This window comes from Sinocyclocheilus anshuiensis, unplaced genomic scaffold (assembly GCF_001515605.1).
Source record: "Sinocyclocheilus anshuiensis isolate Anshui unplaced genomic scaffold, SAMN03320099.WGS_v1.1 scaffold438, whole genome shotgun sequence".
Lineage (NCBI taxonomy): Eukaryota > Metazoa > Chordata > Actinopteri > Cypriniformes > Cyprinidae > Sinocyclocheilus > Sinocyclocheilus anshuiensis.
This window is the reverse complement of record NW_015546118.1, coordinates 490-12,500: the sequence shown is the minus strand read 5'-3', so window position 1 is coordinate 12,500 and position 12,011 is coordinate 490. Positions and strand designations below refer to the sequence as shown.

The following is a 12,011-nucleotide window of genomic DNA, read 5'->3' as shown; positions in this document are numbered from 1 at the left end:
CATAGAAGAGCCCCATGGAACCTTCAAGATTTGAAGACTGTTTATGTGGAATAATGGGCCAAAATCACACCTGAACAATGCATGCGACTAGTTTCTCCATACAGGAGGCGTCTTGGAGCTGTCATTACCAACAAAGGCTTTTGTACGAAGTATTAAAGGGGTCATATGATGCTGCTAAAAAGAACATTATTTTGTGTATTTGGTGTAATGAAATGTGTTTATGTGGTTTAAGGTTCAAAAACAACATTATTTTCCACATACTTTCTTTGCGTGAACATTTGGGCGGCGTTATGCAAATCTTCCCACATCGTGACGTATACGTGTTGGGCGTGTTGGAATGAGCCGTTTTAGGTAGGCGTGGTTGACTCTTAACTTTTATAAAGAATATCTCTTTGGATTTGAGACTTTAGTCTTTGCAACTTTACAGATCTTCTTTATGCACCAAGAGCTTGTAACACTCGAAAAAGACTGACCCAGTAACTTTGTTTTGGTAAACCTTTTTCTGCAAGCGATCTCATTATAATATTACCACCCCTTAATCTGTAAATTTCCACCCACGGCGCCAACATTTTGATTTCGCAAGCGACAACGTTTACCAGCTCTAATGCCATGGTGAAAGTTTGAGCAAAAAATGCTAACTGTTCTGTCTTTGGCTGCACAGACGATCACAGAACACTATTTAGAGTCCCAGCCTCAGAGGAGACAAGAGAGCAGTGGATTTATTGATTTATTTAATGTATATTGCTGCTGTCACACAGATCTAAATGAAACGTGATTTATTTCCCAGCTTTTTACCTTCACAGACATAACCGACTGTTTTTTGTAACTTGTGTGTTTTTAACAAACTTGTGTGTGAATGAGAACTTAGTTTAGTACTCACATGCTGTGACAGCCGCTTTCTGTACGTGTGCTTCGGATTGTGTGCTCTCAGAAAACCATATATCAGAAGTTTAAATTCATGTGGTTTAAAACACATGATTTCAGCGGGATAAACATGATAATCAGAACCAAAACAGAGTTTTTCAGCAGGTAAGAGCTGTAATGGCGCAGCTCTATTCTGGAAAAGGGGGCGGGGAGCAGCAGCTCATTTGCATTTAAAGAGACAGGCCTGAAAAAAGGTGTGTTTCTGCTTCCTCTCAAAATAGGCATTTTCAAAATTATATAATAAATGATCTGTGGAGTATTTTGAGCTGAAATTTCACAGACACATTCTGGGGACACCAGAGACTTATATTGCATATTATAAAAAGGGGCGTAATATATCTCCTTTAAAGTAGCCCAATTCCGTGGGAAAACCGCGGACTTGGCAACACTGATGCATCCTAGGTAGGTTTAGAAGTAGGTGTGGGGGAGGGGTTAGGATTAGGGGTGGAGTTGGGATTAGGCAATCAGGTAGGGATTTCAACGAGGGGATGCATAATCTGGCAGGCGCCGTCCACACTGCTGAGAACGATGTTTAGATGTACATATGTAACAAAATAAACAGCTGTGAGAAAACAGCAGTTAAGTACCAGCTCTGCAATTCACCGGCATCATGAGGTAATTAAAAATTACACTTTTATGATAGTTTGATTATAACGTATATAGATCTGGCTATGTGAGACTTTAGTTTGAATTAATCCCTTTTCTTTACATGGCATATTGAATTTACAATACAGAGTAGCTCTTTCAGCACTAACTTTTTATACGCATTCGTTTCATGTGTAATGGAGCGCTGTGTGCTTAAACGTCACATCCTTTTAAATTTCCCGGCAAAAACGTCCCGAGTCTTTCACATAAAAATCAGTCTAAAGGCTCTTTAAAGGGTTAGTTCACCCAAAAATGAACATTAGACTGTTTTACTCACCTTCGAGGCATCCTAGGTGTATATGACTTTCTTCTTTCAGACGAATCCAGTCGGAGTTATATAAAAAAATTGTCCTGGCTATTCCAAGCTCTATCATTGCAGTCAGCGGGTGTTGCAGTTGAACAGTCCACAAGTCTTCAAATAAAGCACGCGCATTCATAATAAACGTGACTCACACCACTCCAGGGGGGTGAATAAAGGCCTCCTGTAGCGAATCCATGTGTTTTTGTCAGAAAAATATCCATATTTCAAATGTAATAAACACTTTTCTCTCAATTCCGTTATCTGTCATACGCGGAAGCCTTTCCGGCGGATGACGCAGCACGTATGCACGCCTCTGAGATATGCTAGTCTCGCGAGTAGGAGTTTGTTTATAGGAGCAAAGAAAGCAGAGTTTCCTTACTTTAGATCAGTAAGGTAAATCAGTCTCCTCTTGGTTTATATCGAAATCCTCCGACAATTTTCTTTGCAAATCCTCGGTTTGTACTTCTAATTCATGACCGTCTTTTTGTTTTGTTCTTGCCCCGCGTTCGTCATTAATCACGCAACGCCGACGTCTTACGTCATCCGCTGAAACGGCTTCCACGTATAACAGATACTGGAAGTGAGAGAAAAGTGTTTATTACATTTGAAATATGGATATTTTTCTCACCAAAACTCATGGATTCGCTACAGGAGGCCTTTATTCACCCCCCGGAGCCGTGTGAGGCACGTTTTATTATGAATGCGCACGCTTTATTTGACGACTTGTGGACTGTTCAACTGCAACACCCGCTGACTGCAATGATAGAGCTTGGAATAGCCAGGACAATTTTTAATATAACTCCGACTGGATTCGTCTGAAAGAAGAAAGTCATATACACCTAGGATGCCTCGAGGGTGAGTAAAACACAAGCTAATTTTCATTTTTGGGTGAACTAACCCTTTAAGTTCTCTTTTTAAAGTTTTGTTATAAGCAGTTCACACAATAAAAAAGCGATTAATACATGAAAAGTCTTACATATAGCGCCTTTAAATTTTTAGATGTTTAAAGGCTCTAGCCTATATGTATTTTTTTGTCATATTTAGATTTTTATTATTTTCATTTTGTTTTAATTTAGTTGTTTGTCTTATAGGTTCTAATAAAGCAAATATTTCCAGCTATCTTTGGGATCGCTGATTTACGATTTATGTTGTCTAAATAAGATTTCTTAATATAAGAATTGTTTTTTTTTTGTTTTTTAGTGATCTGAATTGTTTTTTTTTTGTAGCAATAATTAGTATTAGTCTTTGTGGTGTTGAAGATGATTGTAGCCTATATTTAACTATTATATTTACTACTATTTACAACTATACTATATTTAACTAATATGTTACACGCAAACAAACAGTTTATCCAAATAGCATCACACAGCATACTGCATGTGCGGCAAAGCCAAGTTGGTGATTTTTTGGTCATTATGATGAGAGAGAGAGAAGAAAGGGAGCTTCAAAATCAGCTCCTGTTGGCTCTGCTCCAGTCGGCTCTCTCTCTCTCTCTTAGACACACACACACACTGTTGGTTGTGGTGATGCTGTGTGGAAGTGGTACGGTCCTGCAGTACTGCAGTTTGATGGCGCGGTTGAAGTGTCATTATGATGAATGGCAAGATCAGTATGAATCATAACGCCTGCCTGTGATGCTGTTAGGTCACTAAGAGCCAAAATGTGTGTGTATGTGTGAGACTCATAAGCAATAAGAAATGCATAAACAACATTTATGTAATGCACTGACACAGATGATAGCCCAGAAAACAACTGTATGGCTGTTAAGACTGGGTTTAATAAATTTAGGCAATAAGCAGTTGCAGAAGAGAATGTTAATGATTTAAGTTTTTATTTATATCTTTGTACTGTTGAGCTGATGTGGTTACCTGGTTGCCTTGGATACCTCTTGCAGCCGTACCTCAATTGTTTCTTGCTCTAACAAACCCTCCCTTACCTCTCTCACACACACACACACACACACACACACACACACACATCTGCTGAATCCCAAAGTTAACTATTTCTACAGCTTCTTTCTTGTTATTAGAAATGACACATTTTATGCTTGAATAAATCTGCAGTAAGATATTGAAAAATAAATTATCTAATTTTGCGTGGTAGGATATGAGAAGAAATTATTATAATTATTGTAAAGGGATGACATTGTATAAGATCTTATGATAATAAAAGAAGCCACTTAAATGTGTATTATTATTATCATTATTAAAATTTCCTCAACCGTTTTCACCAAATCTTTAAAATAATAATGAAGAGATATCCATAAGGTATGAATTTAAAGTGATCACTTCTCGACCGCCTCAGCAGTTGCCATGGCAGTGAGACTGCTGTAAATTGCGTTCTGTGTGGATGTTCATACGTGGTATGTTTCCTTGATTATTCCTGTAAACAATTAATCAAAAGATGCCATTCTAGGCCTCAGTGCTATAGCCTATTGTAAAGTCCAATATCCAGCAGCCATATCACCCTGTAGCCCAAGACTTGTCGCCCACTGATAAGCAGGGTTGAGCCTGGTCAGTACCTGGATGGGAGACCTCCTGGGAAAACTAGGTTGCTGCTGGAAGAAGTGCTAGTGAGGCCAGCAGGGAGTGCTCACCTTGTGGTCTGTGTGGGTCCTAGCGCCCATAGTGATGGGGACACTATACTGTAAAAAAGTACCGTCCTTCAGATGAGACGTTAAACCGAGGTCCTGACTCTCTGTGGTCATTAAAAATCCCAGGATGTCTTTCGAAAAGAGTAGAGGAATGACCTCGGCATCCTGGCCAAATTTTCCCATTGGCCTCTGACCATCATGGCCTCCTAATCATCCCCATATCTACTGATTGGCTTCATCACTCTGTCTCCTCTCCACCAATAAGCTGGTGTGTGGTGGGCGTTCTGGCGCACTATGGCTGCCGTCGCATCATCCAGGTGGATGCTGCACACTGGTGGTGGGTGAGGAGATCCCCCCTCACAATGTAGAGCGCTTTGAGTGCTTAGAAAAGCACTATATAAATGTAACGAATTATTATTATTATTAAAGTGTGTTGTGTGCCTGCTATATACACACACACACACACACTCAGAGACATACATATTTGATATGTTGAAGACACACCTCGGATACTGATTGTTTTTATTGTTACTTTGAAATTGTACCTTGCCAAGCTATATGCCTAAGCTAATTCGTAGTGATAAAAGATTTAGCTACACTAAGCTACAACCAAAAAGTAGCTAACTGCATTTAAGCGTACTTTATAAATGAAAATAAAAAAATATCTAATGATATTTTAAATAATTCATACTGAACAGAATTTCTGGCACAAAAAGACAAACATATGAACAATAGAGTGATACAACAAAAACATCCTTATGTACATAGGCTAATTGAGGTGAAAACGGTACATACACAATACAGGGACTCGAATCGGTGAAAGCTTTTATTCTGTAATGCATCGGACTTTGATAGAACACACCGTTATGAATGAACCGATTCACTATAATTTCAGAATTTTCAAATGAACCTATAATAAACTTACTGTTTACGATCGAATTGAAGTCGTTAGAATAATTCGGACTTCCCAACGATACTTACGAAAAAGAGGATCATTAAGGATGAACGATTAACTTTCCAGCGCTTAATGACAGACAGAAAGGGACTGTTAAAGTGAAAGCATTTGACCATACCCTCAGCTCTGACATTATTAAAACACACCAGCTAAAAATTATGTTAGTTAATTGCTCCCCAAACGCTAGGCTATATGATTGTACAGTGTATCAATTAAAGACTGGGTTTTATAACAAAGCTGTTTTTTTTTTTTTTTTGCTGTTAATAATAATAATTATCATTTATTGGTACCTAGCCAATTTTTCTGGACAACTAAAATTAATTTAGAGGCCCAGAGTACCAACTCTGTGAGTAATAAAATCAGTTGTTTTCTGTTGGTGTTTAGTAGCAGCACATTTCATTATAACAGACCCAAGGGCTCATTTTCTCTGCACAAGGCTCATGACAACTTATTAAATCCAATGTATGATGAAAATAAAAGATCAAAGGGATGTTCTTTTACCATGAAGATATCTAGTTAAGGATCCCAGTGTTTCCAGTCCTTTAGAACTTAAGGAATTCAGACTTCGATCATTATTCCTTTTGCATTTGGATACATTCGGTCTCACAGCAGCATGTGTTTTAAGATGCGAAAACATCCACAATGCAGACAAAATGAATGTAACAGGTCGGTAGCCTAATGTCAGGGTGTAAGGGCTCAAACTCGCATATGCCGATGTGTTATTATACCATGTCTTGTTTAATACAGGTCAGAGTGACTTCACAGGTCCCACAGGAGACAAGTACATCTTTTCTTTGCACACAACACCTCATTAAAAGCATGTCTTACTCACCCGATAAATCAGGCATCTGCTGTCTGTGACAGAAAAAGGGCCTACTAGAGAGTGTAATGTGTCACAGACATGAATTTTTAGACTTGTTGATATTTCAGCACCTGTTGTATTGGAACATGGTTAATTGGTTATGTCAAGATGCTGATGTTTTTTTTAAGATAAAAATTATTTTCATTCTGCATATGTATTTTTTTGTGTGTTTGTTTATTTGTTTTAAATTCTGCGAAGATGATTTTAAAATGCATGTTCAATCCTCCAAAGCTCTGAAAGGTGACGCCTTTGAAGGGAATATGACATAGGGATGATCACTTTTCCATGCCCTCGTATTCTCGCCTTCATTCAGTGTGCTGTCTGCATTGTAGCAGCTTTTAAATTCACACTACTGTCCTACATTTTATATGCTTACACAGAGGCTCCAGTATATTGGCAGTACTGCATATATATAGATAAGACATGATTACAAAACAGTAGTACAGAAGTACAGCAGTACAAAACTTTAAGGCAATACTGAACATGTCACTATTTCACGACACTACTTCATTAGTCACATTAGGATATCAAGTGACTTGTACAATGCAGCAGCAATCTCAGTGCTGCATCTTCAAATCTCTTTATTAGTATAGATATTTGTGATTATTTATGCAACACCAGTTAAACATGTAAAGCACAGTGCATAAGACCTCAATAATAACAGATAATAAATAATAAGAACATTACACAATGGTGCCATGAGCACTCCAGTTTCCTCTGGACTGTTTAGCTGTAAATGTGATTTTTAGTTACAAATGTGATGCTGTGTCACCTTCATCGGCATTCAAGGTCATCAGAACTGCATGAATGCCGACCGTTTGTGCGCAATACAAACCAGCCTTCCCCTTTTGAAATGGCAGAACAGTGTCTCGTCTAATCATAGGAGAAGGATGTACTGAAGTAATCTGTGAGATTACTGTTTGCTGCTTTCTCCTATAGAGGTGTCTGGTTTTCAAAGATAGTTGTAGGGGAGGATCTCATCATTAAATCAGGTTGTCAAGGCGACAAGTTTGTGTGGAGCATGGCTTTGAGGAGAGTGTCAGAACACAGGCGTATTCCTGTCACGATTTCATCACTATTTCTGCGTAACCTTGGCAACCCAAATTCCCCAAAAACCGCAACACTACAACCAGGTAAATACATATTACAACACTCACTCTAGCTGCTTTGTCAGAATGATTCATAGCATCAGAAGAGTTGTTAGCATTTCTAATGATGCATGAAGCGCTGAGCAGCATATCTGGCAACCCCATCAGTTAAAACATCAAATCACTGTGTTTTTTGCAGGAGTATACATTAAATATACATTTTAAAAGTGTATGTTGTTTATTATGCTTCACATTTGTATGTTGTGCTTCACAGTTGTTGGTCTTGCTCAGTTTATGCAACACACACTGCAGTGGCCAGTATCAACATTTACATGCTGGGCTGTTTCTTTCTCTGCTTCCAGTGGTCAAGAGCGATGGGCATATGCAGTCCTGCACTGTGCTCCTGAGTTGATGTTGTTAGCATTATCACACTTGATCAATAACTATTAATGAAGGAAACCATGGCTGATTCAAGATGTGGCTCTTGCTCTGCGTTGCCATGGAAACCAGAGCTGCAGCGCTGCAGGCTCAAATTGGGAGTTGGAGGAGAAAGACGGGAAAGAGAGAAAAAAAAAGAGATAGAGAAGGAGGGGGTATTTCAGCTGGAACAGGGGAGAAAGATAGTCCCTAGAACCACAAACGTTGGTAACCTATTTTATGATCCTTTTACGACTTCACTTACAAGCAAAACATCTAATATTATAAATAAATGTATTTGATTTGGTACATAAATCATTTTTTTGTCTCCAGTCTTTTGGAGGGGTTCGTGTACTCCCTGCACATCATGGTCTGCTGTTGATCCAAATTATGCTACATGCGTACATTCCTGACGATTCATTTCAATGGTCACAGCGCCCTCTGTAAATGTGCACTTCCGCTCCAAACCTGTAGACGGCGACGTTGAGTCACACGTGTCACTAGAGTACACGAGGAAACAACACATCAATGAATAATCCTGCTCATTCAGCAACAATTCAGTGATTTAAAACATAGATGCTACTGTAAATATGACTTTTTTAATTAAGTTTTAGACATAGAATGCTTGCTTAGAGACTCGCGAGTGTCATGACAGTCAGTTTCTTGCATTGCCAATAAATCTGTGATGGTTAAATATTGACATAATGACGACGATGGCAAATCCATGTAACATTTCTGCTGACCTGGAAAAGTACATTGTGAAGGAGGTAAGTTTTGAGATTTGTCATTTTAGTTTTTGAATGGACGCATATTATTGTTTTTAATTACATGATTTATATTTAGGCTCCTCCAACTATTTATTATGTTCCAAATTGTATAACGGAGGCTGAGGAGGAGTATCTGTTGCAGCAGGTAGGACTTTTAAATGGCTCGGTTTTCCTGTATGCTACTATCTGCACCTACATAACATGTCAGCAGTGCTTTATACACTGGCCTGTGTCTCTTTTGTAAGGTATACAGAGCTCCCAAGCCCAAGTGGACACAGTTGTCAGGGAGGAGGCTACAGAACTGGGGTCAGTAACAAGCTATATTTGACATAAGCAATTAATCAATGCAAATACTTACTTAAGCATGTGAAGTCTGATATAGTCAGATTTTGTTATTTTTCCAATAGAACAGTTTATTATTTAACTTTTAGTTCAGTGATAATAATAATAAAGTTTAAAGGGATAGTTCACCCAAAAATGAAAATTCTGTCATTGATTACTCACCCTCATGTCTTTCCAAACCCGTATACAAGATCTTCGTTTATCTTTGGAACACAAATTAAGATATTTTGGATGAAATCCGAGAGCTTTCTGACCCTACATAGACAGTAACGGATCTCACACATTCAAGGCCCAGAAACGTAGTAAGGACATCGTTAAAATTGTCCTTGTGACATCATCAGTGGTTCAACTTTAATTTTTATTTATTATACAATTAACAAAAGCAGAAAAGGCCTCTAACACTAGCTTGCTTTATTCTTTTTCTATTCTATCTGTTTTCTTTTATTTATTATATAATTTAAAAAAAACTCGCTACGTGTACTGTGTTAAGCTAACTGAGACTTGTTATAGCACTTGCATATCGTTGCTCTTTTGTTGATTTTGATTGCTTCCATTGTCCTCATTTGTAAGTTGCTTTGGATAAAAGTGCTAAATGACTAAATGTAAAAAAACAAACAAAAATAATGACTTTATTCAACAATTTCTTCTCTTGCGTGTCAGTGCTTGATGCATGTTCACAAGAGTACCACAACACATGCGTGCGCATTCATCTGCTTGCAAATAAGGCGCAGCGCATTGGCGTTCTATGTCAGAACGACGGTTCCTGTGTCAGCAGCACCACACACATGTATCGTGGTACTCTAGTAAACATGTGTTGTGTCCCTACTACCTTTCTGGGCCTTGAACGTGGTACTTGTGTTGCTGTGTCTCTGCAGGGTCAGTAAGCTCTTGGATTTCATCAAAAAATTCTTAATTTGTGTTCCGAAGATGAATGAAGGTCTTGCGTTATGAGGGTGAGTAATTAATGACAGACTTTTCATTTTTGGGTGAACAATCCCTTTAATGTTTTGTATCATATTTGATGTGTCAGGCGTTTATGGCCCATACAGTAACTTCAAAAAAAGTTTATTCAGAGGCTCAAACTGAGCAAAAACCGTAATATGTCTTAATAAGATTACTTATAAATGTTCATTTTGGAATATTACGAACAATATAAAAGTTATGCTTATGTTTACTTTATAAAAATGATCAAAGATTTCTCAGCAAAAAGACATGTGTACCACAACCTGAAGGTGGACATTTTTAGAATTATACTAAAGGGCATTTTACTTCTTCAGCAAAGGTTTGATCGTGTTGGTAATCTATCAGATATGATACAGTATGCTCTATAGGGTTAATCCCTACTGTCTGATATACTTTATCTTTTCCTGTTTGATGGAATCAAAAATGTTTGCCTGTTCATGTCTACAGGAAATATTTCTTCACAAATTATTTGTTAGAAGCTGTGGCCTATGTACTTGTAGCTCTTTAATTCTTGACATAGATTCACTACTTCTCACTTTAACAAGAGTTCAGTGTAGGTAGCTGAGCTGAAGGGGATATTTAAAAAAAAAAAAAAAAAAACATTGATTGATTGATTTTTCCCAGGTGGATTGCCAAATCCCAAAGGAATGCTTGCTGAGAAACTCCCTGATTGGCTTCTAAAGTACACAGAGAAAATATCGGCTCTTGGAGCTTTTGCTGGAAAGATAGCTAATCATGTGCTTGTAAATGAATACAAGCCTGGGGAGGGAATTATGGTAAAGAGAGTGCATTACCTTTTAATTTCCTGTAGTTATAATTTTTTAACACACGCAATATTTTCATTTTAGCCTTCGTTCCCCCTTTCTCAGCCTCATGAGGATGGACCACAGTATCACCCCACAGTAACAACTATCAGTCTGGGTTCTCATACACTTCTGGATTTCTACAAGCCTGTTTGTCAGACTCAGGTAGCAGCAGACAAACTCAGGTAAACTATCAAACACAAGCGCACCAGTCTCTTAAAGTTCTCCTCCTCTCCCTGCAGTCTGAAATTCCTCAAACAGAAGAAAGACGCTACATGCTATCACTGTTCGTACAACGGAGAAGTCTGCTGATTCTCCAGGATGACATGTACAAGCTTTATCTGCATGGTATTCAGGGAGTTTGTGAGGATATTTTGTCAGAGCATGTGGTGAATCTCTCATCAACAGGGGCTCAGGTGGGGGACACGCTGCCCCGTAGCACCAGAGTCTCTCTTACCATTCGCAACGTTCCCAAAGTCATCCGTGCCAATTTGTTGCTTGGCAAGAAGTAACACATTCAGAGACTTGCCTGAACTTTGAACCAGACAAACAGGTTATACATGTTTACACCCTCAAAGCAAAGTGTGAAGATGCAATACACAAAATGTCTACAATGTATTATTGTACATGCAGAGCATTAGTGTCTGTAAGAATATCTTACTATAGATACCTTACTGGTTGGCATGTATGTGACAGCCTTTGAAATATTTGTCCTCTCTAAGCTGAAAGGTCTACAGGGTTGTCTAATCTTGTACAAACAGATCTACATTGACCATTTTTAGCGAAAAGATAATAAATGTGTGTTTTGCAACATAAATAAATTGCTGTAATTATGGACTGTTGTATTTTTTAACACATTTGTATAATCCTGTACCAGTCTGACGTGCAACCTAGAACTCGTCTCTCAGGTGGCAAGTCTTCCCCTCCTAAAATTCTTGGAAATATGGACAGGTCTTTTTCTACGCAGTTTGCGTATCGTTCTTATGGGGGTTGGTGGTTTCACTCTGTCTTTACGCCGTTTGCTTATTTATAACTTATTTTGGAGTCCGCGTATCCTGTCAAATGCGCACTGCACTGCCGTGTGACAGACGACAGTTTACATTACCTTCCGCTGCTAACTGGTGAGTTTAATCTTTCTACGCCCTTAACAGCGAGATAAACAATATCTTTACACGTGTAGTAGCAAATATATTGTCCGGTAAATTCATGTTACGAACGATATTTACTTGTTTAATTCGGAGTCATGACGGGTACGTTAGCTGGTTTAGCGTGTTAGCATGTTTTACTCGCATCCAAATTTAGTTGAGCATCTAATAATACGTTCATGATTGATCGCTCAGATTATTACTTA

At 38.4% G+C, this 12,011-nt stretch overlaps 1 protein-coding gene across 2 annotated transcripts; it reads left to right on the top strand.

Moving 5' to 3' along the window:
- The first annotated feature begins 8,299 nt into the window (after positions 1-8,299).
- On the top strand, positions 8,300-11,464 carry LOC107700897 (alpha-ketoglutarate-dependent dioxygenase alkB homolog 6). Of its 2 annotated transcripts, none has more exons than XM_016502737.1 (6): positions 8,300-8,552; positions 8,629-8,697; positions 8,798-8,858; positions 10,482-10,633; positions 10,727-10,825; positions 10,903-11,464. In XM_016502737.1, the coding sequence occupies exons 1-6, from the start codon at positions 8,490-8,492 to the stop codon at positions 11,170-11,172; spliced, it is 714 nt and encodes a 237-aa protein (XP_016358223.1). In that variant the 5' UTR covers positions 8,300-8,489; the 3' UTR covers positions 11,173-11,464. The 2 variants fall into 2 exon arrangements, with proteins under 2 accessions (XP_016358223.1, XP_016358222.1); XM_016502736.1 differs by having other exon boundaries at positions 10,706-10,825.
- Positions 11,465-12,011: the final 547 nt, after the last annotated feature.

Excerpts from the sequence above, each read along its gene's own strand:
- LOC107700897 (XM_016502736.1), top strand. The coding sequence starts at position 8,490 with ATGACGACGATGGCAAATCCATGTAACATTTCTGCTGACCTGGAAAAG. Across the intron at positions 8,698-8,797 it reads AGGAGTATCTGTTGCAGCAG|GTATACAGAGCTCCCAAGCC; the intron begins GTAGGACTTTTA and ends CTCTTTTGTAAG. Across the intron at positions 10,634-10,705 it reads AGCCTGGGGAGGGAATTATG|CCTTCGTTCCCCCTTTCTCA; the intron begins GTAAAGAGAGTG and ends TTTTCATTTTAG.